The 26392-nt window shown below is 41.7% G+C and overlaps 1 protein-coding gene across 1 annotated transcript; it reads left to right on the top strand.

The window, feature by feature from the left end:
- The first annotated feature begins 9829 nt into the window (after nt 1-9829).
- Nucleotides 9830-23545, top strand: LOC115029046 (uncharacterized). Its single transcript, XM_085832853.1, is given in 5 exon segments — nt 9830-9929; nt 20516-20642; nt 20866-20923; nt 21682-23194; nt 23197-23545. Coding segments are annotated over 5 exon segments (1926 nt in total). The 5' UTR covers nt 9830-9881; the 3' UTR covers nt 23377-23545.
- The last annotated feature ends 2847 nt before the right edge of the window (nt 23546-26392 follow it).

Here is a 26392-nt window from a genome sequence, read left to right on the forward strand (position 1 = left end):
AATGTGTTCTAGAATGTTACTAGCTTCTCCACACTGACTACTATGTGCATATTCACAATCTCTTTCAACCATCTGAGTTCTGCCAAAAATGAGAAGAGAATTACTGCATGTTTAAGATCAGCTAAGAGAATTGCTGGAGGTCAGTGCTGTGGCTCATGAAGGTTACAGTATATCAGAAGCAGTGCCAGGAGGCTGTTATGTTTGAAGCCAGCTTGACTACTTAGAAACACATAGTCCCAAGTCAAATAGAGTGTTGACCTTTCTTCTTCAAGAATATATAAACCTAAAATAAGTGACTATTCATCAGGAGGTTTCAAGGACAACATAGAATCACATAGGGTTGTACAACACTTCTATTTTTAGGCTTTTCAACAAGTTTCTGTGCCACAGTGAACAAAATTGAATACTAGGCCTTGTAGAATTTGGAATATAGTTAATGCAAATTATTGATGATTGATGTAAACATAAATTAAAAAGTACTATTTGCTTGACATACAACTTCTATTAAAAGCCAAAAGATGACTTGATAAAATGATCAGAATAAAAAGTTTTAATAAAATGTTTTAAATAATTTTTGCATTAAGGAACGTTTTTGCCTAATGAGTTATTGTAAAATGTCTTACATAGATAATGTTTCACCACATTTTAACAATATTAGTACATTACAGCACTGAGATTCTAAAATTTGGAATGACCAAGTTTAGCATCTTCATTTCTCATCTTCCTAAATACTGTTATTGTAGGCATGAAAAATCAGACCTAGTACTACTTATTTTTTCTGATAAGATGTGTGAGCAAATTTTTATTGTTTTTCTTGATAAATCTTTAATGTGCTAGTTTTCCTTTTCATTATGGTGTACAAACCGTCTAGAACAATGCACTGTGAGGTTTTCATATTGAACATTACAGACCGTGATACTCCGTATTTTTATTCCTTCTGTAAGTAGTGTGTCAGCAAGCACTTAGGTGCCAACACTTCTAAATTTGTTTCCTTAAGCATCCACAACAGGTGTTAAATCATTGCCATTATAATTCCTTTTCTTTTTCTTGTTTTGTTTTGTTTTGTTTTGTTTTCTGGATGTAGTAATTTTTCAAGCTCTCTTTCAGGATTTGATAATCTATATTTTGCTTGGTGTAGACTATATGTAGTGTATTTTAAGATTGCTGTGGGGGGGTATGTGTGTGTTTACACATGTGCCACCTTGAGTGTTTGAATATCAGAACAACTTTCAGAATCAAGTTCTCTCCTCTGCTTTGTATGAGCTGTGTACTCCAGGCTAGATATGGTGCCACATAACTATAGTCCAACCCTTAGCATTTGAAACAAGAGGATCTTCACAAGTTGGAAGACAGTGTGGTCCACATACAAAACTCCAGTCCAGGTAGGACACACACATAGTAGGATCATGTCACACACACACACACACACACATACACACATACACACACACACACACACAGTAGGATCTTTCACATACACACACACACACACAAGGTTAAAAATCACTCAAAATCTAGTTAGCCAAATTATTATTCCATATTTTTAAACCTATTCGTGGCTTTCCTTGTGATATATTATGAATTGACTATATCTGATCTCTTAATGACTGTTTTATTCTTTCTTCTCTCTCTCATAGGCTCTGACATCCTCATGTTCTTCTTTAATAGTTCCTCCGCTATGTTTGTTTTGTCTTTTTTGTTTGTTTGTTTGTTTCCAGATTGTGCTTTCCACATATGAGTGAAAGTATGGGGTAGCTATTTTTCAGGCAAAACATTAATATGAATGGGAACTCCACGGTTCCTCTTATGAATATTAAGATGTTGAAAGAAACATTTCATGGTAGAGGATATTTCGTGGATGAGAGATGTCCTAATGACTCCCAAGAGTTAAACTGTTGGAACATGTGTCTCTAACTCATCAATAATGAATGATCACTCTGGTCGTCTCCGACAGCAACTAGTGTGACCCTGAGTCTTGGGAATGGTAAGCTTTATCTGAGTTTTGGGAGTAGAAACCTTTCATTTCGAACAACTTTATGGGATCCTTCCCATACCTCTTGCACCCTTTGTATACTGTTACTGCAATGTAACTACACACTCAGATACACACGCCTCGCACTGAATAATTGTATCCTTCTTGGTGTGTTTTACTTTTCTTGCCTTGGTGGAAACACTAAGTGGACAGGTTATAAAGGGGGAGAGGTCTGGAGTTGTGAGGAGCGGGTGTGGCAGAAGTCCCAAAGGTGCCAGGGACTGCAGCTAAGTCGTATGACTTGCACCTGACTTCCTCATATAACCCACAAACATCTTGAGAGCTGCACAGGTGTACCAGGATACTGGTAAATCCATTTTGATGGAGCTATGCCCCTGCTGCCCTGATTGGCTGAAGCTGTGTGCCTGGTGAGGTGGCGTGGCCTGCTGTGCCTGGATGAGAACTGAGAGTATATAAGAGTGAGAGGCCCAGGGCTGGGGGGAGATATAAACAAGAAGAAACAGGACTGAATAAACTGCTGTTAGAAGGACTGGTGGTCATGTCGTTCTTGCTGGTCGAGAGAGGACAAGACAATAGGTGGCTCATATGGTGAACCGACTCCCCCACCGAGTTCAGAACTTTCAGCAGTCAGTGATTGCTGGCAGGGTAAGTTCAGGTGAGTGAAACTTGCGACCCCAGGAGTTTGGGAAGGATCTCAGATAAAATAGAGGCAAGCATAAAGTTGCCAGGAAGTAGGCACAAAGTAATCCAGGAGTTTGGGAAGGATCTCAGATAAAATAGAGGCAAGTATAAGGTTGCCAGGAAGCAGGCACAAGGTAAAAGTGAAGACATGGGAGCGTCCTCATCACATCTGATTTCTTCAGCTCTTCAGGAGCTCCTTAAGTCTAAAGGTTTAAAAATTCAAAGAAAAACCATAGAAAAATTTCTTGAGGAATGCGATAACGTCGCGCCTTGGTTCGCCATCTCAGGCAGCCTCACAGTCACTTGCTGGGAGAAGCTAGGCAGGGACTTAGATGTTGCCTAGGAGCAGGGGATTTTGAAGGGAGGCATGAAGGCAGTGTGGAGGATAGTAAGAAGCTGTTTGGATAATGGACCCTACTTCAGGATGCTAGAAGCTAGTCAGCAAATTCTGGAGCAGTTAAGGAGAGGTTGTTACACTCTGAGAAGTCTGAAATATCATTGAGTAGCTCAGAAAGTGAAACAGAAGAGGAAGTAGAGTGATTGGCAAAGAGAGTAGAAAAAACCAAATTGTACTCTGACTTAGCTAAGCAAAAGGGGGGGAAGTCGAAGTCGAAGGAAGAGGGAAATGAGAATGAGAAAGAAGACACAGTAAAATCAGGTGAACAGAAAGGACAAGACAACAGAGTTGAGGCAGAGGAGGAAGGTGAATTAGCTTCTGCTCCCCCTCCCTATGCCTCCTTGTCAGCCGGTTATGGGCGGACCTTCTGTCCTGAGGTCTGGAAAGAAGTTAGGCTCTCCTTGCTGGGATGTCTTGTTTTCACTGACCAAACAGGGCAGAGATATAATTAGCCTCTGGATTTGGAGGTAATTAAGAATTTGGCTGAGTCCCTGCGGACATATGGCCTGAGTGCTTCCTATACTGTGGCTCAGGTGGAGGCCTTGAATAGACACTGCATGACGCCATCCAATTGGGCAGGCTTGGTGAAGGCATGCCTTTCACCTGGGCAGTAATTAGATTGGAAAGCCTTCCTTATTGAATTTGCAAACGAAAGGCAGCTGCTAATGCTGTTCCAGGAAATCCAGCATGGGATAGGGATATGCTGCTGGGTCAAGGTCAATATGCACAACAACAAACAGGATAGCCACTGCAGGTATTTGAGCAGGTGAATCAGATTGCCATAAGGGCATGGAAATCATTGCCCAACAGAGGGGAAGTTAGTGGAAACTTAACTAAGATCATCCAAGGTCCCACAGAGCCGTTCTCAGACTTTGTAGCTAGGATGGTTGAGGCAGCATGAAGAATCTTTGGTGACCCTGATACTGCTAAGCCCCTGATAAGGCAGTTGGTTTATGAACAATGTACCCAAGACTGTAAGACTGCCATTACGCCTTTAAAAGCAAGGGTATCGAGGCATTGATGAAGGTGTGCCGAGAGCTTGGTGGGCCATTGACCAATGCTGGTCTTGCTGCAGCTGTCATGCAGTTGCAAAAGAGAAAGAGGGATGTGCCTCTCGGAGCTTGCTTTAGGTGTGGCAAGCAGGGACACTTGAGGAAGGATTGTCCTGGAAAAGGAAGTGGTTCCATGGTAAGCAGGACTCGCACCCCTGGAGTCCCTTTGTGTCCAAAGTGTAGGAAACGGAACCACTGGGTTAGTGAATGCAGATCAGTCAGAAACATCCATGGCCAGCCTCTTACTCCTGGAAATGAAAGTGTGTGGTCAAAAAAACGGGCAGCGGGGCCCTTGCTTCCAGGGCCCGCAAATATATGGGGCAGTGGACAATTTCCAGGGGGAAGAGGAGACCTGGCCAACATTGAGACATCCCCACAACCGCGGAGAGCCACTGAAGGTTCAGCAGGATTGGACCTCCATACCACGACCAGACTCGTATTAACTCCCCAGATGGGCACACAGGTGATTGAGGTCCTCTACAAAAAGACACGGTGAGATTGTTATTTGGCCGCTCCTCGTCTGCTTTACGCGGGCTCATTGTCCATCCAGGAGTTATTGACCCTGATTATCAAGGGGTAGTTAAGGTTATGCTCTCATCACCACAGGTATTGTGTCCATCTCCCCTGGGGATCGAGTAGCTCAAATTGTACTTTTACCTAGCCTTCATGGGCTCTTCCCCTCCGCTGGTAAACAAGGAGGAAAAGGCGGGTTTGGTGCCTTGGGCGTAGACCTGACATGTCTCTCTCTCCAGATGGACCAGCGTCCAGTTCTGGAGTTGAAGGTGGATGACAAAGCCATCCTAGGGCTCCTAGATACTGGACCTGATCCCAGCATCATAGCACAGAAGGATTGGCCCCAGGGATGGCCAGTGCAAAATTCTAATCAGATGCTGCGAGGCCTAGGGTATGCAAAAGCTCCGGATATGAGTGCACGGAGTCTGAAATGAAAAGATGTTGAGGGCCATTCAGGGGAAATTCAGCCTTACATGCTGGAGCTCCCCATTTCTTTATGGGGAAGAGATCTATTAAAAGATTTAGGCTTGAGACTTACCAATGCATCTTCACCTACTTCTCAACATCTGATGCAGGATATGGGGTGGCACCCTTCCTATGGGTTAGGGAAATATTTACAAGGAAGAAAGTCCCCCTTGATACAAAGGAAGAAAATGAATACTGAAGACCTGGGTTTTTCCTAGGGGCCACTGAGGAGGGCATTTCATAACCTGGAATAAGGGGGACCCAGTGTGGGTACCTCAGTGGCCCTTGTCTAAGGAAAAATTACAGGCAGCTAAAAGTCTGGTTGAGGAGCAACTTCAATTAGGCCGTATTCGTCCCTCTGTTTCACCATGGAACACACCTATTTTTGTGAAAAAAAAGAAGTCAGGCAAATGGAGATTGTTGCATGATCTTCGAGCCATCAATGCACAGATGCAGGTTATGGGGTTCATACAAAGAGGCTTGCCATTGTTGTCTACTTTGCCTCAGGATTGGCCCCTTATAGTGATAGATATTAAAGATTGTTTCTTTACTATTCCACTTTTTGCTCAGGATAGTGAGTGTTTTGCCTTTACTCTTCCATCATGTAACCATGAGGAGCCCGATGGAAGATATGAGTGGATTGTGTTGCCCCAAGGCATGGCTAATTGTCCCACCATGTGCCAATTATGTTAGTCAAGCCATAGAGCCAATTAGAAAAGCCTTTCCCAAATTGCGTTGCGTACATTATATGGATGATGTCCTCTTGACAGCAAAGACAGAAAAATATCTTCATTCAGCCTATATAGCCTTGGTGAAAGAGTTACAAAGGTGGAAGCTGTATATAGCACCTGAAAAGGTTCAACAAGATCAAGTAGTTTCCTATTTAGGTGCCAGGATTTCTCTTACTGAGGTGCAGCCACAAAAGGTTCAGTTAAGATTAGATTCTTTACATACTTTTAATGATTTTCAGAGACTATTGGGAGATATTAATTGGATTAGGCCATATTTAAAGATACCTAATGTTGTATTAAAGCCCTTGTTTAAGATATTGGAAGGAGATCCAGATTTAAATTCATTGAAGAGTCTGACCCCTGAGGCTTGTCAAGCCTTATCCATTGTAGAAAAGGAGCTGAGTAAAGCGCAATTAATGAGATGTAAGGAGGGAATGCCCATCAACCTTTTGATATTGCAAACAGAAATGCAGCCCACTGGTTTAGTTTGGCAGGAAGGACCTTTGCTCTGGATTCATCCAAGAATATCCATGGGTAAGACCGTGGAACATTATCCAACTGCAGTAGCAAATTTGGCGTTGGTAGGAGTTTAACAATGTTTGCAGCATTTTGGATGTAAACCAAGTATGCTGGTTACTCCTATGATAGTCATCAGCAAAAGGTTTTGGTAGCCACAGTGGATAAATGGGCCATTCTGTTTTGCATCTTTAATGGCATAATAGATAATCATATCCAAAACATCCATTGGTTACCTTTTATAAAGCTCATGCTGTTGTGTTTCCTAAGATAGTGCAGGAAAGGCCCATTTCAGGAGCGGTGAATGTGTTTACAGATGGGTCCAAAACTGGATGTGGAACCTATCTTATTGAATCTCAACAACCAGTTCTTAGGCAATATCAACTCGGAGCACCCCAATTGGTAGAGTTACAAATTGTATTAGAAGTATTTAAAATTTGTCCTTTTCCTTTCAATTTAATTTCTGATTCTCATTATGTGGTTAATATGGTTAAAGGATTAGAAGTTGCAGGACAAATTCGATCGCATAGTCCTATATTTGAATTGGCTGCTACATTGCAGCAGCTCATTTGGCAGCGCTCCACTCCAGTGTATATTAATCATATTCGCGCCCATACATGGATCCCAGGACCTTTGAGCAGAGGGAATGATGTTGTGAATGCCTGGACTCGAATGCAATTTGTGTTTCTATCCACCATCTTAGAATTGGCCAAAGCCTTTCATGATAAGTTTCATGTTAATTCTAGTACCTTGGAGAAAAGGTTTCATATCTCTAGGGCTGAAGCACGAGACATAGTTGTCTGTTGTGGGCATTGCGCCCTGTTCCAACATCCTCCTCCTTTTGGAGTGAATCCTCGAGGCCTATTGCCCCTTCAGGTGTGGCAAATGGACGTTACTCATGTTCCTGAGTTTGGAAGCTTAAATATGTTCATGTCTCAGTGGATACCTGCTCAGGTATCGTACATGCCACACCTATGTCAGGGGAAAGAGCAATTTATGCTATCCAGCATTGTCTCGATGCCTGGGCTGCCTGGGATAAACCCCAACAGCTTAAAACAGATAATGGACCTGCTTATACTGCAAAGACCTTTATGTCCTTTTGTCAACAAATGGAAGTACAAGTGAAGCATGGCTTGCCCCCTATAATCCTCAAGGGCAGGGGATTATTGAAAGAACCCATAGAACCATCAAAGAGATGTTATACAAACAAAAGGGGGGAATAGAGTATAGCGGCACCCCTAAAATGAGACTTTCTTGAGTTCTTTATACTTTAAATTTTTAAAATTTGAATAAAGATGGCCATGCAGCAGCAGATAGACATGTTCAAAGAGTGCCTGGCCTACAAGAATATGTCAGGTGAAAAGATGTGCTTACAGGCACATGGAAAGGACCAGATCCGGTGTTGACGTGGGTGAGAGGGTCTGTTTGTGTGTTTCCACAGGACCAGATGCAACCTCTTTGGGTGCCGGAGTGATTGGTGAGACACTGCAAGTATGAGGCTCCTGATCCAGTTGCCCCTGTGGATGTGGTAGATGGTCCCACAAGCACAAACGATGGAGCCGAGATGGGAGATCCTTTTGGTGTTCCAGAAGCTGATACCAGCTCTACATGACATTCAAATTTTTCCACGCCTTTTTGATCCCTGAATTCCCCTTAAAGAGATAGACCCTCTGGCTATCTATCCCTTGCTTCAGGGAAGATGAGCGGGGACGAGAGCCCTGGGATGTATGCTTGTTATAGTGTGTGTGTGTTGTGTGTTTGACACATGTGTCAGGTGCAGTGTGTGCTGGCCCACACTTTCGCCATGGTAGTGTAGGCTTTTGCTGCAGTGGAGGCGGGACAATCTCCTCAGATTTGGTTTGCCACTCTAAAAGAAATTATGCTGCGTTATGTTGTGGGGTACGAGGCTAAGCACTGCACAGAGGATAGCTTGCTGTTGGCATCCTCTGGAAGGCAAGTCTGATTGCATGAAGGTTCAGTGTCCTAGTTCCCTTCCCCTAGGAAAAACGACACGGGAGCTGGCCAAGACCTCTCTGGGTGATGAGCCCAAGGGATGGTTTTGTGTAGGGCCCCTATGCTTGCACACTGGGGATCAGACCTCTACCTTCACCCATGAGGCTTGCTTGCAGCAATTAAGATCTGGCCATAGATTAATCAACATCCTGGCCTTTTGATGCACCTGCCGCAAGCAAAACACAATCTCCCCAGGTGTGGCTTGGCATGATAGAGAGGTAGTCAGTGAGAAGACTTCCTGGGCATGTCACCAACCTAAGACAGGGATCAAACCAATGCTGTTTGTCTCCCAAGGACGAGTAAGGGGCATGGCTGCGGGGGGCTATCTACCGACATTCTCTCTGCCAAAAAAGAAAAAAGGCGGAGATGTGAGGAGAGGGTGTGGCGGCAGTCCCAAAGGTGCCAGGGACTGCAGCTAAGTCGTATGACTTGCACCTGACTTCCTCATATAACCCACAAACATCTTGAGAGCTGCACAGGTGTACCAGGATACTGGTAAATCCATTTTGATGGAGATATGCCCCTGCTGCCCTGATTAGCTGAAGCTGCATGCCTGGTGAGGTGGCGTGGCCTGCTGTGTGTGGATGAGAACTGAGAGTATTTAAGAGTGAGAGGCTCGGGGGGAGATATAAACAAGAAGAAACAGGACTGAATAAACTGCTGTTAGAAGGAGTGGTGGTCGTGTCATTCTTGCTGGTCGAGAGTGGATGCAACATGGAGTAAGCGTCAGATGTCTTCTGATAGCGTTCTTTTTGGATGGTTACAAAGTTAGTGCTCTATACATTACAAAGGAGACTACTCTTCTAGTGTACATTCCAAACGATTTTGAGAGTAGTCATATAGTTGTTAGGTCGGGGGGAAAAAAGCCCCCCCCCCCGCACCCCCACCCGCCCCAGGTAATAGACTTGTAACAGTTCAAACCCTCTCCAATTCCTCATTCTAATCATTGCACCAGCCTTACAAAATGTTCAGCTTTAGTTCACCTGGATCATCCTGGAGCTTACATGCCAGGTCCCTTTTCCTGACCCTGGGTCCAGACTGACTTAGGAACCTCTCCCACCCTGTAATCATGAGTTTTGTTTTTCACGTAATTTCCTTACTACCCCATTAATCTCGTTGCATTGCTTGTAAGTGGAAAACCCTACTGTGGCCCACTGTATACACTAGCAGAAAAGTTGCTCCAAAAACCCTGGACGTATATTTCTCAAATGCTGGTTACTCCAGATTGGATCAGATTTATCCCAGGAGGAAAACGGGGTTAGCTCAGAACAAGTAACTGGAAGCTGTCCATTTAGCTGTAACTCAGCAGGGAAAGGATGTCCTCCTGGTTAAGATGATCCCTAGGCTCCACCTCACCACCCACTACCGCTTCTCATTCGCCAATCAGGAATGCTGTTATTACTTAGCATTAACGGTCCAATGAGAAGCATAGATATTCCGAAGGGGCGGTACTTGCCGCCATTTTTGAGTCCCAGAAGCCTTGAGAGGGTGCTCCAACTGCTTCATCGATCCTGTTGACCATGTTTTCACTTAGGGAGGACACCTGGAAGCATCGGAAGCAGAAGATGGTGAGTGTGCCCTGGGCCCCCGGAATCATTTGTGGCGGGTTTGTGATACTGCGGTGGCTTTGGCGTAATGTGGCGCCTCCGCCCTGACGTTACCCAGGCGCTGTGCAGCTGAATGAGTCTGGCACCAGCGCAGGCTTCCCATTTGCTCTTGAATTGTGTGCTTATCAGGCAACAGGAAGTCTGGGGTCCTATTCTGTCGCCATGAAGCTGTTTTACTGTAGACCAGGTCTTGTCAGGGTGAGTCCGGGTCAAGAACTTGAGCTGCTGCAGACATTGCTGCGCTTGCAGGTTAGTGCTGCTCAGACTCCCATCAAAACTATTGCTGTGCTGGGCGTGGGTAGCGAGCTCTGTTTTCCCGTCCTTGCACTCCCACTCGACCTGCTTTAGTTTACCTCTGTGATCCTTCTGGGTTCTTTTAAGAATTTCTCTTTAGTCTTGAAATTTTTAATGCATATATGCAATGAAATATGATCGATCATATCCACCCTATTTCTCATTTCAAGTCCCAATACACCTCTCTTCCAGATTCATTAATTTATTTATTATTATCACTATTATTTATTATTCCACCAGTTAGTGTTGCCAGTATGTGCATGGGTGTTTGGAAAGGCAATCCTATCAGTGGCTACTTCTCTAAACAGAACAATTCTCCAGAAATACTGTTAAATGCCAGTAACTCCTTGCTAAGTTGTGGGCTTGGACAGTACCACTCCCCATCTATGTCTGATATTGTGCAGGTAACCACAGCTGTTGTGAGCTCCTAAGTACAATAACCCTACCATGTCCAGGAGACAGCATTCCACAGTATTCTTCTCCATCCTCTGGTTCTTAACGTTCTTTCTGTCTCCTCTTCTGAGATGCTCCCCTGAGCAGTGGTGGAGGCAGCTGGGGTTAGGTGTAGATGTTCCATTTACAACTGAGCACTTTGTCTCTTATTGTCAGCAATTTGACCTTTTATGCTTCTCTTTGTTGACTTCTCCTTGAATGAAAAAAGCAAGAAAGAAAAATAGAAATGAAAAGGAAGGAATTGACTGCTCCTAGGTATGGCGGGGAGAAAGTTTATTGTAGATAAAAAGGAGAGCACAGCCAGCGTCAGGTCTATCTGGGAGAGTTCATCATGGACGTGACCTGAGTCCTGTGAGGAGATGGGGTAGGGTAAAGGAGAGGGGGGAGAGGGGAACTTGTGCATCAGCCAGGAGGCCAAAGGTACAAAGGCGAGTGACCAAAATGGTTGGTTTGTATAGGGAATAGCAGCCCAGCCCCTTGGGTGGAGAGTTCAGAGTAGGGGGTGTTATGCCATCCAGGAGATCCCATAATCGGTAGGTGCTGAGGGATGCTGGGAGAACCTGGTGGTCCGTGTCTGCTTTGAGGTTAAGTAGGCACCTCAGCCATTTGTCCCACTGCCCACTGCAAAAAGAAGCACCTCTGATCAAGGTTGAGAGCCAGATCTATAAGTATCAACAGAAATATTTATAAGGCACCTTGCCAGCATAACCATTTAGCAACATAAAATGATTAGGCACTGTCCTAGAACTATGGCCTCCCCAGTTATTGGCTTTTTTTGATCATTATTTCAGTACCAGGCATGAAATTTCATCCTCTGGAGTAGGCTGTAAATACAATTATAAAGTAGTTACCCCTGTAACATTTGTGGCACTATTGCTCTGGCAGATCAGTACTGCCACATGGAGGGTCCAGCACTGGGTAAGTAAGACTATTTATTTATGCCTTTTCTCACCTCAGCAGCCTGCATAGCATCTTCTAGAATCTTGAAAGCTAAACAGCGGCAAGGATTTCCTATGTCCTCAAGCCAAAGTTTGTGGTTTCTTCCGCAATAAGTTTTATGGCATAGTTGTGATTGGTGACCAAAAGCAATGACAGTAGGCTGTGTTGTCTGGAAATCCCTGCTCCCTCTCTACAGGGTTGCATATCTTGTTCAGGGCCACATAACAGACCATTATTGCTACTGTCTTTGTATCATGTGATAATAGAGATCCTCCCCCCCTTTATTTTATTGGTTTTCTAAACATGAAAGATAATGCACACATTCATTTACATTGATCAATTTTTAGGCCATCTATGTAATACTATAGGTATTGGCATTTTTATGCAAATCTGTGTTCCAGTCAACTAATAGTATTATATTTACTTCTATGTATACATGGTGGGGACAGGGGAGATGCTGGTATGGTACAGCTGTGGAAGTCCAAGGACAGCTAGTAAACATTTGTTCTCTTGTACAATGTACGCCCCAGATAATTACTCAGGTCATCATGCAGGTAGCAGGCACTTTAACTGGCTAAGCCACTGGCCCCATCGAGTGTGTGTGTGTGTGTGTGTGTGTGTGTGTGAAAATAGAAAAGGTTGCCTAGATTGCTAAAAGGGATTCTTACTTCAGACCAATTCTAGCCTTTAGGCAGAGGCAGCTCAATCTCTAAGCTCAAGCCAACATGATCTAGTTAGTCTAGGGTAGTGGGTTCTAGGTGAACCAGAATTACATAGTCAGACTGTGTTTCCAAACAAACAAACAAACAAACAAAATAACCAAACAAGAATGGATTATTGAGTAGCATAAATCCATTTCATCTATGTTATAGTTTAACCCTCAAGTTTTCTTGTTAATGATTAGTTTAGATAACCTACCTAGAACTGAGTATGGAGTAGTATGTTACTGTGTAGAGATGTGTTGACATTTTGTGACTTTTAGTGTTTCATGAATGAAATTGAGAGTTTCCACATTTGCTGCATAGCTTTTTATACTTAATACATGTTTGATAGATTGCTTACTTCTTTGTAACATTTTCTGACTAATTTTGGTTTGGTGAAAGACCAGCTATATTAACTCCTTAGTGTTTGGGTATCTAATTTTGATATGTTTAATTTTAGTCAGGTGACAGGCCAAATTTCTGTGGTTTGAGTAGTTCTCCACCCAGGCCAGGCATTTCATCCTATTGACCAGAAAGAGCTATTAAGAGATAATTGGATTCTAGAGCAGAATATGAATAATCAACACCTGAGAAATGATGGAGCTAAGTTACCCCAGGTTCCACGCTCCCACTTAGAAGCAATTTCATGAGGTTTATAATAGCAGAAGAAAAATCTTAAAAACGATTTTAAAGTTCCAAAGGTTCTTTATCTGTTAGTCACAGGATGCTCTGTGACTAACTCTAACTACTTCTGACATAGAGATGGACAGACAAGAAACGGCTCTTTAGGGGAGCTGAAGCTATCCCAGGATACGGTATAATTAGGCTCGGACTTTCTACATCATGGTAGTTCTCATCAGTCAATCTCTGCAGGCAGGACTTCTTTAAAATGTCTTTTGTGTGCATATATACATATGTCTAGATTTACTCTCCAGCTCTGTGTCTTTAGTTTTTGGTTTTGTTTTTCCCGCCGTCTAGCTAATGGTTTTTCAGCATTATTGATTTCCATCTGCTTGGTTGTATCGTTGAGTGATACTTCCCCTTTTTTTCATTCACTGTGGTTTTCCTTTCTGGTGTTCTACTCCTTCCCTCCTTCCTTTCCTCCCTCATAATCTCAGTTTCTTTTGACGTTTCCCTCAAAGTCGTTGACCTGTTTCTTCATGTTGATGGTTTTGTTGTCCCTTTTAATGTGCAGTCCCCGTCAAGGTATTCTGGGTACAATAGTATTATTTTTTCTATTAGGCATCTTATTGAAACTTTTATTAGTATTGAATTAAATGTACAGATTGCATTCAGTAAAATATATACTTTAAAATTTTTTTTCTGGTATGTCATAGGCATGAGTGTTCCAGCCTGATTTATCTAGGTTTTGATTGCTGGCCTTTGTCTGAGCTCGGTTGCATTGTTTCTGTTCTCACCTGCAAGATGCACATCCTGTCTTAGAACAGCGGTATTTTACTACGGGCCTAGCCAAACATCATGTATGGTTTGTTAAATTCTAACACACATGCTTGTTCACATGTGCACGCACACACACACACATCTCACATACTTACATGTGTATATATGACCGTGTATATGTATGTATACGTGCAAATACTGTGTTGAATTATGTAGCCACAACACATAAAATACATTGTACTAAAATAGATTGAACTCAACTCGTACTGAGCGAGAGTCGGAAAGGATTTATAGGATATGTTTTATCCCATATGCAGAATCTGGAAGAAAATAAAAGACTTCAAAGTAGCAGGCAAAAAGTAAAGTGTTAGGGTAGAAAGTGGAACTAATAAAGAGAGCACGGTGAAAACCTGAAAATGTGCATGTATGGAAACTTCATTGTTTCTACTACTGCATTGTTTTCTATAGTTTTTATATGCTGCTACAAACACTGCAGAGATTTGTTTCAGGAGCAGTGCACACGTGTCGGGACTCTCCTTTAAGATGAGTAACTGATGCTGTGAATGTTTGTGATGGTGGACTGACTCATCCCCACTCCTCTGCTCCCGGGTTTATCCTTGTAACTTTCCCTTATGCAATGCATTGTTGTTGTTGGGGGGTTTGAGACAGTGCTTCACTGTGTAACCCTGGCTAAGCCTGGAGCTTATTATGTTGAGGTCCACCTGCCTCTGCTTCCTAGGTGCTGGGAGTAAGGATGTAAGCCACTGTCCTCAATCTGCGTACTGTTATTATGGCTTTAACTTAGAGCTTCCAACGACGAATGACTGGTTATTATAAACAAACGCATTCTAGCTTCTTTTCTTTGGTTTGACACAAACTTGCTAATATCTGCAGTAGGATTAACTTAATCTCCCAACTTGAGTGAGTTCATACATTTGCAACAGGACTTTAGAGATGTTTAAAATAAAATAGTGGTCATAAACACAAAATACAGTCTTTGTCGTTAGAGAAATGGGACCCAGGATAGATTGCATTAAGGTTTATGTTATAGGAAATAAGAGTGGTGTGAATTAGGTAATCCTTTTTATGTGTAAACTATTGGTATTCAGTAGTTCTCAAAACTACACATTTTAATTGTTTAATTCCTCGCTCAGGGCTATGGATCTTCTTTCCTATGTTTTATTTTCAGTGGGTATTTTTGGCCATGTGTTACTTGCTCACATCTTGTTTCCTTTGATGTATAATTTGTTTGCACTGTAGATACTGTTTCTATTGACTTCCACTTACTTTAATTTTTTGTGTATCACATTGCTTCCGACATTCTATAGAGAGAACTTGTTCTCTGTGGCAAGGAGTTATTTGCTTATATCTGGCTTTTAAAGTGCTCAGCTTTGTTGTTATTTTGGGTTTTCAAGACAGGGTTTCTCTGTGTAGCCCTGGCTGTCCTGGAACTCACTTTGTAGTCTAGGCTGGCCTCGAACTCAGAAATCCGCCTGCCTCTGCCTCCCGAGTGCTGGGACTAAAGACATGCGCCACCACGCCCGGCTTACTTTTTTTTTTTTTTTTAAGACAAAAATCTAGCTGTTAGATAAAAGGTGACAAAAAGCTGGTTATACAAATAGTCTAAGGCAGATGTCAGGATTCTTTCTGTCTGTGTCAGCTTCACTGTTTTGTATTTGCTTTTGCTGAAGTCCAGCCCCAGCAGGGTTCAGGTCCCAAAGAGGGAGATAAGGAGTTGGTAAGCGAAGGAGGCTGATACACTCTGAGGGAAGTTAGGATAGCTTGTGTGTTTATTGAAAAAAAAAAAAAAAGGCTACACATTTTATATTCTATAGTTGCGTAGTAGCTTAATCATAAGTAATGCTGAAAACAGAAATGATTCTAAGAAATGTATCGTCCTTTCTTGAACAGATTGTTTTGACCTATTTTAGCCCTATATTTTCGCATCCAGAATGAAAGAGGTAATCAACTTTATTACAATATTTTTCTTCGAGGCAAAAGCAATAAGTTTAGCAGGCATCCAGGTCCGTATTTTCTAAGATTCAATGAACCTACCAGGTGCTACCAGCACACTCTCAGCCTTTGTGGTCAGGGTGCCAGACATTGATCCCTCAGAAACAAACTTATAAGAGCTCTTTTCATTCCTCAAGGGGCAGTGCTTGGCCATGTAGCATAATAAGCATTCAGCTGTTCCTAATTGCATTCCTTTGTGCCTTAGTCTTACACCATGGGACTGTTTTCCTCCTATGCTCCCCAAAGAGAAGGTCTTAATATCTCCTTTTTTTTTCCCAATATGCCATACCATCCTAATTCATTCGATGCGTGCTCCTGTATATGGGAGAGTGGGATCAAGCCAGTCTAGCTTCCTAACAGAATCTGCTCTCATGGGGCACAGCCGATCTTGCCATTCATCCTGTAAGCCGTGCACCTAGGGAATCAATGGATCATGTATGCTGTTCTGTCCTGAGTAACTGAACTGTTGCCCTCAGCTGCCAAGGCCTCAGGTCTGGGCCCATTGTTTCTCTCCAGTGTGTGCTTTCATCCTTAGGACAGGTGTAAGTGCCTAAGAGTTCCTGGAACCATCTTCCACTTAAACAATCTTGAACTTCTATTCTTGGTGCAGACAGGGGTGGGAGCAGGGGGTTGAGTGTGAGGGTGCACACAGAGGATTCTTGTGTAGAAGTAGACCAAGATTTTTTTTCCCAAAGAACTATGTCGTTTAAAGAGTCTGCCAGTGTATACATTCACATCCTCTACTAAAGCCTATACAAAATGTCCCAAGGAGGAAAGGATACAGGAACTTGCATTACATATAGTGAAAGTCATCAAAGATGCAAGTGAAAGAATGCTGAAGAATTGCTATCTGTAATGTTGGTGTCTTAGTCAGGGTTTCTATTCCTGCACAAACATCATGACCAGGAAACAAGTTGGGGAGGAAAGGGTTTATTCAGCTTACACTTCCATAGTGCTGTTCATCACCAAGGAAGTCAGGACTGGAACTCAAGCAGGTCAGGAAGCAGGAGCTAATGCAGAGGCCATGGAGGGATGTTCCTTACTGGCTTGCTTCCCCTGGCTTGCTCAGCCTGCTCTCTTATAGAACCAAGACTACCAGCCCAGGGATGGTCCCACCCACAAGGGGCCTTTCCCCCTTGATCACTAATTGAGGAAATGCCTTACAGTTGGATCTCATGGAGGCTTTTCCTCAACTGAAGCTCCTTTCTCTGTGATAACTCCAGCTGTGTCAAGTTGACTCAAAACTAGCAAGTACAGTTGGTTTGCTGGAACTTTGTCAAGCAACGTTGCTCACAATGCAGTCTACATCATACTTAGAAATTACTGCACACACCACAGGATTCTGCTTTCTTTCTTTTTTTTTTAAATTCTCATATATTATATCCCAACTGCATTTTCCTCTCCCTACCTTCTTCCAGTCTCCCACCAACCTCTCCTCTCCCTCAGGTTTCCCCACCCTCTTCAGAAAGGAGCAGACTTCCCACAGAACATTGGCCAGACTTAGCATCACGAGCTTTAATAAGACCAGGCACATACTCTCATATCAAGGCTGGATGAGGCAATCCAATAGGAGAAAACAGGTCCCAAAAGCAAACAGAAGAGTCACATACAGCCTCTGCTCCCACTGCTAGGAATCCCTCAAGAGCATCAAACTACACAACCGTAACATGTATGCAGAGAGCCTAGGTCAGACCCATACAGGCTTCCTGATCTCTGCAAGCCACCATGAGTCCTGGTCAGTTGATTCTGTGGACTGTCCTTGTGGTGTCTTTGACTCCTCTGGCTTCTTCAGTCCTTCCTTCCCCTCCTTTAAAGGACTCCCTGAGGTCTGCCTAATATTTGGTTTTTGGACTTTGCATCTGCTCCCATCAATTGCTGGATGAAGTCTCTCTGGTCTCTCTCATGACATTTATGCTAGGTTCTAGTCCCAGCACACCCTGCAGGCAGGACCAACTGTAGGTCAAAGGTTTAAGATGGTTGGTTCAGGTACCATGTTGCCTCTACTAGGAGTCTTTGCTAAGGTCACCCTCATTGAGTCCATGGAATTTCCATTGCACTAGGATTCTGCCTTGCCTCTGAAATGCCCCACAATTCCAGTGGTCTCTTCCACTATTCCCTCCCGCCCCCATCTGATCCCTTCTATTCCCATTACCACCTTCTCCAATCCACCTGCAAAATCTATTCTATTTTCCCTTTGCATCTCCCCCTCCCAGGCCCACTTAGGCCCTCCTTGTTATTTTAGCTTTTCTATGCTATGGATTGCAGCATGGTTGTCTTTTAATAGCCAATGTCCACTTACAAGTGAATACATACTGTGTTTGTCTTTCTGAATGTGGGTTGCCTTTATCAGGATGATATTCTTTTTCAAGTTCCATCCATTTGCTTATCCACTCTTTGGTTGAGGGACATCTAGGTTGTTTCATGTTTCTGGATAAAAGTAGGAATAAAGCTGCTACAAACTTAGTTGAGTAAGTACCCTTGTGGTAGGATGGATTGTCCTTTGTGTATTTGCTCAGGAGTGGTATATCTGAGTCTTGAGGTAAAACTATCTCCAATTTTCTGAGAAACTACCAAATTGATTTCCAGAGTGGTTGTACAAATTTGCACTCCCAGTAATGGAAGAGTGTTCCCCTTGCTCCACATCCTCCCCATTATATGCTGCCTCTTGTGTTATAAGACGGAATCTCAGAGTTGTTCTGATTTTGATGTCCCTGATGGCTAAGGATATTGAATATTAAGTGTTTCTTGGCCATTTGAGATTCCTCTGTTGAAAATTCCTTGTTGAGAAATAGAGAAACACAGGGTACTATTTCATCTTTCCCATTTCTTATGAATCTTGATTGTTGCTCATGAAATAGTTACTTTATACAGCAATCAGATTCATTGCTAATCAAGGTCTTCTCTCTTATCAATGAATTTTCTGTTTGATTATTATTTTTTTTTACATTTTAATCTGTTATTTTATTTATTTACATTTCAAATGTTATTCCCCTTCCTGGTTTCCCCTCCCCAATACCTGTCCCATCCCCATTCCCCACTGCTTCTATGAGGGTGTACCCCCACCTACCCACCCACTGCTGCCTCACTGCCCTAGCATTCCCCTACTCTGGGCATTGAGCCTTCACAGGACCAAAAGCCTCCCCTTCCTCTAATACCAGATAAAGCCATCCTCTGCTACCTATGGGGCTGGAGCCATAGGATTTGTCCATGTATTCTCTTTGGTTGGTGGTTTAATCCTTAGGAGCTCTGGGGGTGTCTGGTTGGTTGATACTGTTGTTCTTTCTGTGGGGTTTAAAATCCCTTCAGTTCCTTCAGTCCTTCCCCTAACCACTTGCATTGGGGGCCCCTCTGCTCAGTCCAGTGGTTGATTGCGTGGATCCACATCTGTATTAGTAAGTTTCTGGCAAAGCCTCTCAGGCTGTATCAATCAGACTCCTGTCAGCAAGCACTTCTCTGCATCAGCGATAGTGTCTGGGTTTGGTGTCTGCAGATGGAAGGTTCCCCGGGTGGGGCCTTTCCTTCAGTCTCTGCTCCACTCTCTGTCCCTGTATTTCCTTTAGGCAGGAGCAATTCTGTTTGAATTTCATGTCACTGAAATCTACTGTACTTTCCTATTCTGTTTATCTTGTCTTTATGTCTAGTACCCTGAGTAATATAGTTTTAAAATGTGTTATATTCTTTTTTATTTTTCTAGTATGTGCTATCTAGCCCAGGCAGGCCACAAATTCAAAGTCTTGAATTTAATTATCTGCATCAAGCTATCATTTTCTTATTCCTAATGTTTTTAATGGGGGCAAACATTTATCATTACATACAGGTTTGGATAAGTAATTCTTGCTAACAATCAAAGTTTTGTGGGAATGACATGATTTCATATAGCCGTGATAGGATATTGTTTTTGACATTAATGTGCCATTGTTACTGTGGTGTCATTTTCCACTGACTTTATTTTTTTTTAAAAAGAAAAATGGGTATTATTTATAAGTGAGCATGGAGAATTGCCATTTGTAAGTATTACTTAGTATTAAATCAAGGTTGGTCTATGAAAAACCCACCTGTTTTTAATTAATACTCTTTTATAAGATCATTTTATAAAAAGTTTTCTTAATGCTGCCACTCAGCGTTGCGCTAAATCAAGGAAGAATGTGCGCAGTGACCACTAAGTGACAAATTTTGTCAGTAGCTGTTTCCTTTCTCTTGAGACCAATGATAGATTTTTTCATGTAACCATTCTTTGGGGTTTTGATATTGTAAGGACCATGTTTCAGTATCTTATGACAAGGATAATAGTGTATAAAATGCTGTTTTATCTTGTTATAAATTTGTGAGTAGCAGTGAGCTCCTCTTTAAAATTAAGCAGGTTCTATGCATTTAGTGTGAAATCTCTAGGCTGTAGAAGTGAATGAACTTTGATGACAGACACTGATAAGAATTGTACATGCTCAACAGAGCTGACGTTTATTTTGGGTTCTAAGTTGTAGAAACTTGTGCTGTAAAGTACAAAGAGTAGTTTGAAACCAGCATCACAACAAAGCACTGCGATATATTTTCCCTTTACTATACAGATCTACACTAGCCTTAGAATTGTGTGATGAGAGGATACTTCATAAATTTATAGTGGCCATGATATAATGTGAGTATTCTAAGAAAGCATGAAGGAAACTTATCAAGTCACTAAATGTATTTGCAGGCTTTTCCCATCATTCTTCTAACAACTGCATTTTAATAATCTGTGGATAATTTTAGGATCCAGTGACCTTTGAGGATGTGGCTGTGAACTTCAGTCTAGGAGAGTGGGCTCTGCTGGATTCCAGTCAGAAGAAGCTCTACAGAGATGTGATGATGGAAACCTTCATGAACCTGATCTCCATAGGTAACAACAAAAACAACCACCACCAACAACAATATAATTTATTAATATAATTTCTTATCAATGTAGAGAAAAACTGTTTCTTAGTCATCTGTATAATTCTATGACTTGAAATACTGAAAGGGAACATGGTGGTAAATATAACATTCTACAAGAAAAAAGCTAGAAAAGTAATGATTGCATATAAGGATGAATAATGTAATAATGTCTTGCTGTTCATTTTTAGGGAAGACAGAGGAAGAAAGTATGGATGTGAACTACCCACAGCTCCAGAGAAACTCGAGGTAATTTACATGTACAAAAAGGCAGTTTGCATCACATATTTGAGAGGGACAACAAATCTGAGAAGTAAGGAAGTGATCCAAATAGATCAAAATGTCAATTGACTTCAGAACTTTTTCGTAAACCTTTCCCGAGCTTGAGAATTCCAGAATGGATGATCTTGACTCTCATGCAGTACTCACTCATGTGGACTTTGTGGCCTACACCTCTTACTGTACTTTTGAGGGAGCAGTAGCAGAAAGAATTCCCCTTTAGCTCTTTTCCAGCGGTTCATTATACAAAAAGTGCCTTTTGTGTACAAAAGTATCTGATGTATTGTTAGCAAGTTACCTTTGGGCTTTATAAATACAAGTTGGAGTTTAAATCAAAATCCATCTTCAATAAATTGCATAAAGGATACTCAACTATTTAGAATTTGGTGTCTGCTCTGCATTATATTGCATTAGGAAAGGCCACCTTTGTTAACTGTGTCAGAGACAATGTTTATGAAACTAAGCCTACAGAACCTTTTATGATTGTATGCTGTCCTCAGCACTTCTTGCCAAGTGCTCAGTTCTTTTATGTTTATAAATTGTAATGGTAATAAACTCAGTGCCTTTTTTCCCCTGTCTTGGAACAGGCCTAGTTTGTGCTCACTTTCTGCCACTGTCTCCTGAATCCTGACTGCACTAACAGGTAGAGGCCACAAAGTCCATCATGTAGTACCTACCTAGTCATAAAACAGCAATCATTTCTCTCTTTCTCTCTTTCTCTCAATTAGAATTCAGGTGGTTGAGAAATTCTGTGACTATGAACATAGCAGTCAGTGTGGAAAGACTCACCAACAGATGACAGAGCATATTGTTAATGGGGAGAGTCATCCTGCAGTCACGGTTTATGAAAGCAGTGTGAATGTAAAAGACATCAATGGTCACTCATCCTCAGATGTGCTCCTTAGAGGTCAAAATGAAGAGAAACCATACAGATGTCAGGAACTCGTGGAAAAAGCTATCAAACGTGAAAAATGTTGGAAAGATGCCACCTATTCTGAATCCTTCCATACACTTGAGAGTGTTCCTGCCACAGAGAACATTTGTGAAAATACACAGACCTATGAATCTTACAGGAATCTTACGCCTCATCAAGATTCTAAGAGAGCCCACACTGGAGATGAGGTACATGAGTGTAAACAATTTAAGAAAACCTTAAAGGGAGAAAGTTATATTCAAATACATGAAAGGATCCCTACTGGAGAAAAACCACTTGAGTGTAAGCAATGTGGAGAAGCCTTTGTTAATTCCAGTCACCAGACCAAACATCAGAGAATTCACACAAGAGAAAAAACATACTCATGTAGACACTGTGGTGAAACTTTCCTGTATTCCATGGCCCGTCGTAATCATGAAAAAACTCACAAAAGAGATCACACAAGAGAAAAAACATACTCATGTAGACACTGTGGTGAAACTTTCCTGTATTCCATGGCCTGTCGTAATCATGAAAAAACTCACAAAAGAGATCACACAAGAGAAAAAACATACTCATGTAGACACTGTGGTGAAACTTTCCTGTATTCCATGGCCCGTCATGATCATGAAAAAACTCACAAAAGAGAACGGAGTTTCATATGTAAGCATTGTGGGAAAGCATGCATTCATTCTCATCAACTTCTTCAGCATGAAAGACGCCATACTCGAGAGAAACGGTTTACATGTGCTCAGTGTGGCAAAGCGTTTAGACGGTCCTCAAACCTTCGCAAACATGAAAGGATTCACAGTGAAAGGAAACTTTATGCATGTAAACATTGTGGGAAGGCCTTTATCAGTGAGGGCAACTGTTACAGGCATGAACGAATTCATACTGCAGAAAAAACCTACGTTTGCAAGCAGTGTGGGAAAGGGTTTACACTTTCCTCATACCTTCAAAAGCATGAAAGACGCCATGCTCAAGAGAAACAGTATACATGTGCTCAGTGTGGCAAAGCGTTTAGACGGTCCTCAAACCTTCACAGACATGAAAGAATTCACAGTGAAAAGAAACTTTATGCATGTAAATATTGTGGGAAGGCCTTTATCATTGCTAGCTACTGTTACAGCCATGAACGAATTCATACTGCAGAAAAAACTTACGTTTGCAAGCAGTGTGGGAAAGGGTTTACACTTTCCTCATACCTTCGAAAGCATGAAAGAATTCACACTGGAGAGAAGCCCTATACATGTAAATATTGTGGGAAAGCCTTCACCCATTCTGGTGCTCATCACAGGCATGAAAACATTCACACTAGAGAGAAACCATATATGTGTGTATAGAGTGTGGGCAGGCATTCACTTTTTCCAAATCCCTTCAAATACATGAAAGAACTCATAGTACTAGAGAGAAATTCTTCGAATGTAACCAGTGTGGGAAAGCGTTTGCATGCTTCTTACACTTTCAAAGGCATGAAAAATGTCCTCATGGAAAGAAACCCATTGGGTAGAACTTGTACCTGCGTAAGCTATGTGTAACTAGTAACTTGGGTTTGAGACTGTTTGTTTATCGTTTGCCTTATTTGCATGAGGTTTGGGGCAGGAACACACTCATGGCAGCCCTTCAAGTCGGTTTTGATTAGTTGTATTTGATGGGAAATTAAAAATGTATCAGTGTTAGTTTTTTGTTGTGTTTGTTTGTTTGTGTGTTTGTTTTTGTTTGTTTTAATACAGGGTATCCCTGGCTGTCCTAATACATGCTCCTTTTACCAGGCTGTGCTCAAACTCAAAGAGATCTGCCTGCTTCTGCCTCCCAAGTGCTGTATCACAGGCACGCACTACCACAATCCAGTGTGATGTGTATTTTTCCAAATAACAAAATTTTGGGGTTTTCTTAATTTGTGTGTGTATGTGAGAGAGAGTGAGAGTGAGGTGATATATTTGTGGTTATTTGCAAATGTATATATGAATGGAGGTCAGAAGACAACCTTCAAGAGTTGGTACTTTGACAGACTGGAGACCTGCTGAGCCCTGCCACCAATCCCGAATAAGACTTTTTTTCTTACATTTCTTAGGTACTGTAACTAATTATAAGGAATATTTTCTAGTATTAAAAATGTTGCACACACGTTTCAACTGTTAGGAGCATGTATTGATATTGCATAGGATCTGAATTTAGTTCCCAGAACCTGTGTGCAGCAGCTCACAGTCACATACCCACCCCAACTGATCACCCATTCAGTGTAGTTTGGTTTTGTTATTGTTGAGCAGTGTTAAGGGGTTGAATATAATTATATCATTTTAAATAGTTTTCTCACTGAGAAGGCTGTAGTGAGAGGACGCAAATGAAGTTACAAGTACAAGTTAATCTCAAAAATGTTAATTGCAGGATATGTGGGCACACTCGTTTAATCCCAAACTTGACAGATTTTTGAGTTTAAGGCCTACCTAGTCTACAGAGGAAGTTCTATAAGAGTGACTTCTTATAGGAAGGAGTTCATGAAATATATTGGATTCTGTTTCTTTTAGCTTCACAAGACTTACAACACACAAATCAATTATGCTAAGGAAAAATGTAAATGAGATGTGTGTCTAATGCATCCAGACTAGTGAGCATTATCCCATAGCCTACACTGATAATTCTTCAGTCACTTGGTGTAAAGTTGGTTAAAAACATGGAGATTTTTAAATAAAGTATTCATTGTGTGTGGTCTGTAAAGTACCAGTTTTGTCCATGTGGACACAGAATCATCATAACTACAGAGATCACTACTGCTATTCAAAGTCATCAGAAAGTACAATTCAGCATATTGTTACCCAACAAGACATTCAGCTTTAAAGGACCCAGGTTTCCTTGCCTTTTCTACACCCTTTTATTAAAAACATTATTTTCTCATACAATATATCCTAATTGCAGTTCCTTCCCTCTGCTCCTCTCATATCCTCTCTTCTGGATCCACTCCCTTCTCATTAGGGAAGAATGGTTTTCTAAGAGATAACAACCAAATGACAAAGTCATCACATTGAAGCTGGACAAGTCAACCCATAAGAAAAAAGAGAGCCCAAGAGCAGGCACAAGAATCAGAGGCTCACTTCTTTGTTCTGGAAGCTGTAAAAGGCCTGACGCAGATTCACCTGGGACCTGTGCTTGCTGTTTCCATCCATGAGTTCATATGAGCTTTGCTCTGTTGATTTACAGGTCCTGTTCTCTGTTTCCTTTGCTTTTACACTGCTGACTCTTCCTTGGGGCTCCCTGAGCTCGGGGGTGGGTGGGTGAGACATTTCTTTTAGAGATATGTATTACAAGGGTCTCTAATGTCTGTCTCTGGGTCTCTCTCCCCCATTCCCTCCCCCCCCCCCGCTCCCCCTCCCACTGTGAGCGCATGTGTATTAAAGGCAACTCACCATATAGTATTCACTGGACTGGAAGTCTTCATCTAGATCTGGCTGGCCTTGAGCTCATAGATGTTCTTGCTCCTCCATCCCTAGTGCTGGGACCAGAGGTGTGAGCCATCACACCCAGCCTTTCTTTGCACTTTTGCTTTTCAACTTCATTAAAACAAGCTTGCCAAGTCAGACCCTGGCAAGTCATGCCAGCAGAAATTCACATATCTATTTACGTAGATGGCTTACAATCTTGATCCCATGACTAACACAAAATGAAAAAGAGAGTTTTCCTGGTATAAGCTGAGTGATGGCCAGAAATAGCACCACTTGCATTAGATGTTTTCTTTTGTTTTCCCCCTATTATGGTGGAAATTGCACATATGAATTGGAGGTATTGTTTGTATGAGATTTATGAGAAAACTAATGGCTATAATGCCTGTGTTAATACTTTAGTAAAATAAGGTAGTGAGAAAACAGTAAATATTTATGTGATGCAAATGAAAGATCCGTTCTTAAACACATAATCCACGTGTTGAGCCTTAGCTTTAATCCTCATTATTGCCAATAGAGCAAAAAAGCAAAGATCAAACTAAGGATTAATAAAGTAAATTTGTAGATATGGTTTTCTTAGAAGCAAACTGTACTTCATTTGTCTCCAGAGAGCACAAATTTAAATTTGATAGCACAAAGTATTACAGAAGGGTAGCATCAAATGTATGGCACTATAACTTGCCTCACCGCTTTTTTTTCTGGAGGTCTCCTTAATCTCCGTAGTCCTTTAGAAAGCTTCCTATATTGTGTATGATGGACAAATCAAATACAAAAAAAAAAAAAAAATAGTGTATTCAAAATTGTTTGAAAATCACACTAGTTTTAATTCTTGAGGATTGGTATGAAGAATAAGGATGGTCATAGATTCATTGGACATTTGAAGTTGAACTTTGAGAACTGTTCATTAGCTCATTTTTGGCTTGTCTGATTTCGTTTCTTTAGTTCTTTGCATATTTTACAATTTAATTCTTGTCAGTTGTGTGATGAACAAAGGTTTGTTCCCATTGTTTGTCCAATTTTTCACTTGGTTATCCTTTTACTATACAGCAACTATGTTAAAACTTCTGGCAATCTCTGCCAGTTCTTGGC

This window comes from Mus caroli, unplaced genomic scaffold, assembly GCF_978045245.1.
Source record: "Mus caroli unplaced genomic scaffold, Mus_caroli_1 scaffold_18, whole genome shotgun sequence".
In the NCBI taxonomy this organism is placed as follows: domain Eukaryota; kingdom Metazoa; phylum Chordata; class Mammalia; order Rodentia; family Muridae; genus Mus; species Mus caroli.